The following is a 3,311-nucleotide window of genomic DNA, read 5'->3' as shown; positions in this document are numbered from 1 at the left end:
TCTATTGTCGGTACGCATTTGGAAAGGTTCACACAAATTTTAAAATGGATCAGCTACCTGCAAGAGATGATATTCCGTATTCTTATTCGAGACCAGGTATATTAACTACGTAATTTTTTATATAAGTATAATATTAAATATTAAATCTTTATTTTCGTTATGTTTTCTAAAGAAAATAAAACATTGATATCGGGTAATTACAAATTTATCAGTATTGAAAGGCGACGCTGTCGTTCGTATCTCCAAGTTTTTAAATATAATCCGCACAATTTTGTAAATTATGCCATTGTTTCACTGTAGCAAGGTCATTGTTTCTTTAAATACAAAAAATATGTCAAACATTTCATAACGCTATTGAAATTTCCCTACTAAGAACTATATCCTATAGGGTTTTAAAATTATATTTAATTGTAATGTATTATATTTCTCGACACGTACTTATAATTATTATTTATATATTGCCTCGTTAAGTATTTGAATAAATTTTAATTTCTATAAATTGTTATTTATTAGACCTCGTTGCTGTGACTCACACTCGCTTAAAATTAACCGTGAATTTCGAACGTCATGTTCTTGAAGGCAGGGCAATATTGTCAATACTGAAGAAACCGTCGACGTGTAACGATTGTAACGAACTAGTTAGTAAACATTTTTTTTAAATTTTAGTATACGTATATATATATATATATATATATATATATATATATATATATATATATGTATATATATATTTTTTTTTCAGTTTGTCATTAATATCAAGTATATATATAATTAGGTTTTAGATAACTACAAACTTAAAATAGGTGACGTGACAGACTATTCTACTGGAGAAATTCTAAGGAAAACTATTGGTAATCATGATAAAAACTTCGGCAGTCAGTTCACCATTACTCTACCAAGCGTGGCTAGTGCAGTCGGTACATCAAGAGGCAAAAGGAAGAAACTTAGTAATAGTAATATGTAAGTATAGAATATGTTTGACAAATACATAGATTTTAGAAATTATTGATACAAGTATATATGACGATGTATGACGATATATGATATATACATGACGATATCGTATTTTCAGATTTCAAATTAAGATTAAATACGAAACACATCCAGAATCTCCTGCACTGCATTGGCTAAAACGTTATCAAACTTCCGATGGTATAAATCCCCTCTTGATATCTAACACCAAGGTGAATTATAAAAAAATGATTTAGTTCTCCTATATCAACGTGTATTGTACTCACAAATCAATATTTTCAGCTTACATATGCTAGAGCTATATTTCCCTGTCAAGATACACCATCAAATAGAATCACATTCTATTTTGAGGTAAGAATTTAAACACTGTATGCATTTCGTATTTATCAAGAGACACGGTAGTGTCTCGGGCGGAGCGAGACCGACCGTGATTCTTTTACGCGATTTGTAAGAACAGTAATGTCTGCTTGATTGACATTGATATTATTAATAAAAATAATAAGACGTCAAAGTGAAAAGTATAACATACGTTAAAGAGATAAATGTGAGCATATATAATTGCAATTTTATTTTCATACTTTTTATATTTACTGCTTTAACTATTTAAAGAATGGTTTTCTTATTCAACTTTTATTGATGTTTACTTTATATTTTTTAGATTACTGTACCAAAAAATTTTAACGTTATGATGCCTGGGTTAAGAGAAAAGGTTAAGAGAAAGGGTGGAGCTGTAAAAAATAACCAAGATAAATACAGTTTTTCTTTTGGCACGCTATATGACACGACTCAACCCCATAAAGGCCGTATACCACCGTATGCGATACATATTATAGTAGGTTGCCTAAGAAGTTTGCACGGAAGTCGCGAAGAAGTACCTAGACCTATGTATCTAGAAATTTGGCATGCTAAAGAGAAATCTTGTGAGCGGTGTATACCATTTCTTGATAAAATTGTGGACATCGTGTATAAAATCAAAGAGTCGTATGGTTTCTTGGGTAATATTTCAACTTAATTTGTCGTTTCAGTTTATATGTGTTCTACAATATGTTTATATGCATTTTATTTTATAAGGAATTGTCAGTCTTGTTCCTTTTATTATTATTTTATTTTTAATATATTTATAAAATAATATATGTAGGTGAATTTGTTAATGTATGTGTGCTTCCACCAAATGTGCCGGAATTCGATATGCAATATCCTTATATGACATTTGTGTCATCAAGTTTACTTGAAGGAGATCAGTATTCTATAATCGATACAATTGTTCAAAACATCATTGAAAGCTGGATAGGAAGGACAGTTGCGATTGACAATTTTAAAGACTTGTGGTTGATTAAAGGCCTTAGTACATTCATTTATAGAAATCCTATAAATGATGAAATAATCGACAACGAAAGGAAATTTCGCAACGATCTAAAAATAAAAGGCATTAACAATCTGCTAAGTATGGTAAAGTATTAGTTTTGCTTGGATAAAATTATAGAAAGAAATATGTATTAAATATATTGATTGATAATATTTTCCACTTCATACGTGTGCTTTCCACTTCATATGCATTTCTACTACATATACTTACTACACTATTTTCTGAAACTGAATTATTATTACAGCCGGAGTTATATTCGCACTCTTTAGTACCTATTTTTACGAAAGAATTTCTGCCTATAAATATTATCAAGTACGTGTCGGAAAAAGGGTGTATATTTTTGAATTACTTAGAAAATAAGTTAGGTGGCCCCAAAGATTTCACATGTTTTCTTGTACATATTTTATTGCCATTTTATGAGAAAACTGAACACGATGAAAACCGTGCAATCCTAACGACTGATCGTTTTAAGATTCTTCTGAATGTATATTTTTTCCTTATAGCAAAAGATGAGGTAACATGATTTTTATGCAAATAAATTAGTTCTTAGTTTTTTAGTTTATTAAGTTTATTAAGCAGCGAATAACAACTTTTATCTTGTGGCTAGCTGTCAAATTCTGTAGATTGGGATGGATGGTTATATAGAACAGGTGTCCCAGCTTCTCAGTCCGATTCCATGACCATAAGGAAAACTTATTGGCAAGATCAAGCAGACCAGTGGATCTTACAAGAAACAACAGCGTCTTTTGATACGATTAGAAAATTGGGACAGTCTAATAATCTCGTTATAATAGAATTTTTAACCTATTTACTTGCATTGCCCAATACGGTTCTGACGGAAGACAAGTTACGAATGCTAAGACTTGCGTTTCTGCGTGACCAGAATGTTTGTGAAATAAGGTAAATAAATATACATTTCTATATTCAGATTGTTTTGTAGTTGAGTAACATATCGCGCACGTATCTCGCAGGT

The 3,311-nt window shown here is 30.4% G+C and overlaps 1 protein-coding gene across 1 annotated transcript; it reads left to right on the top strand.

Moving 5' to 3' along the window:
- Positions 1-6: 6 nt before the first annotated feature.
- Positions 7-3,238, top strand: LOC112468707 (leukotriene A-4 hydrolase-like; the record flags this gene model as incomplete). Its single annotated transcript, XM_025038001.1, has 9 exons — positions 7-96; positions 514-638; positions 776-960; positions 1,073-1,184; positions 1,255-1,323; positions 1,631-1,967; positions 2,111-2,421; positions 2,583-2,852; positions 2,946-3,238. Coding segments are annotated over exons 1-9 (1,754 nt in total), but the record flags the coding sequence as incomplete, so codon positions are not given.
- Between the last annotated feature and the right edge of the window lie 73 nt (positions 3,239-3,311).

This window comes from Temnothorax curvispinosus, unplaced genomic scaffold, assembly GCF_003070985.1.
Source record: "Temnothorax curvispinosus isolate PA1 unplaced genomic scaffold, ASM307098v1 QBEX01001908.1, whole genome shotgun sequence".
Classification (NCBI taxonomy): Eukaryota; Metazoa; Arthropoda; class Insecta; order Hymenoptera; family Formicidae; genus Temnothorax; species Temnothorax curvispinosus.
The sequence above is the reverse complement of the archived record's forward strand: the minus strand, read 5'-3'. Positions and strand labels throughout refer to the sequence as shown.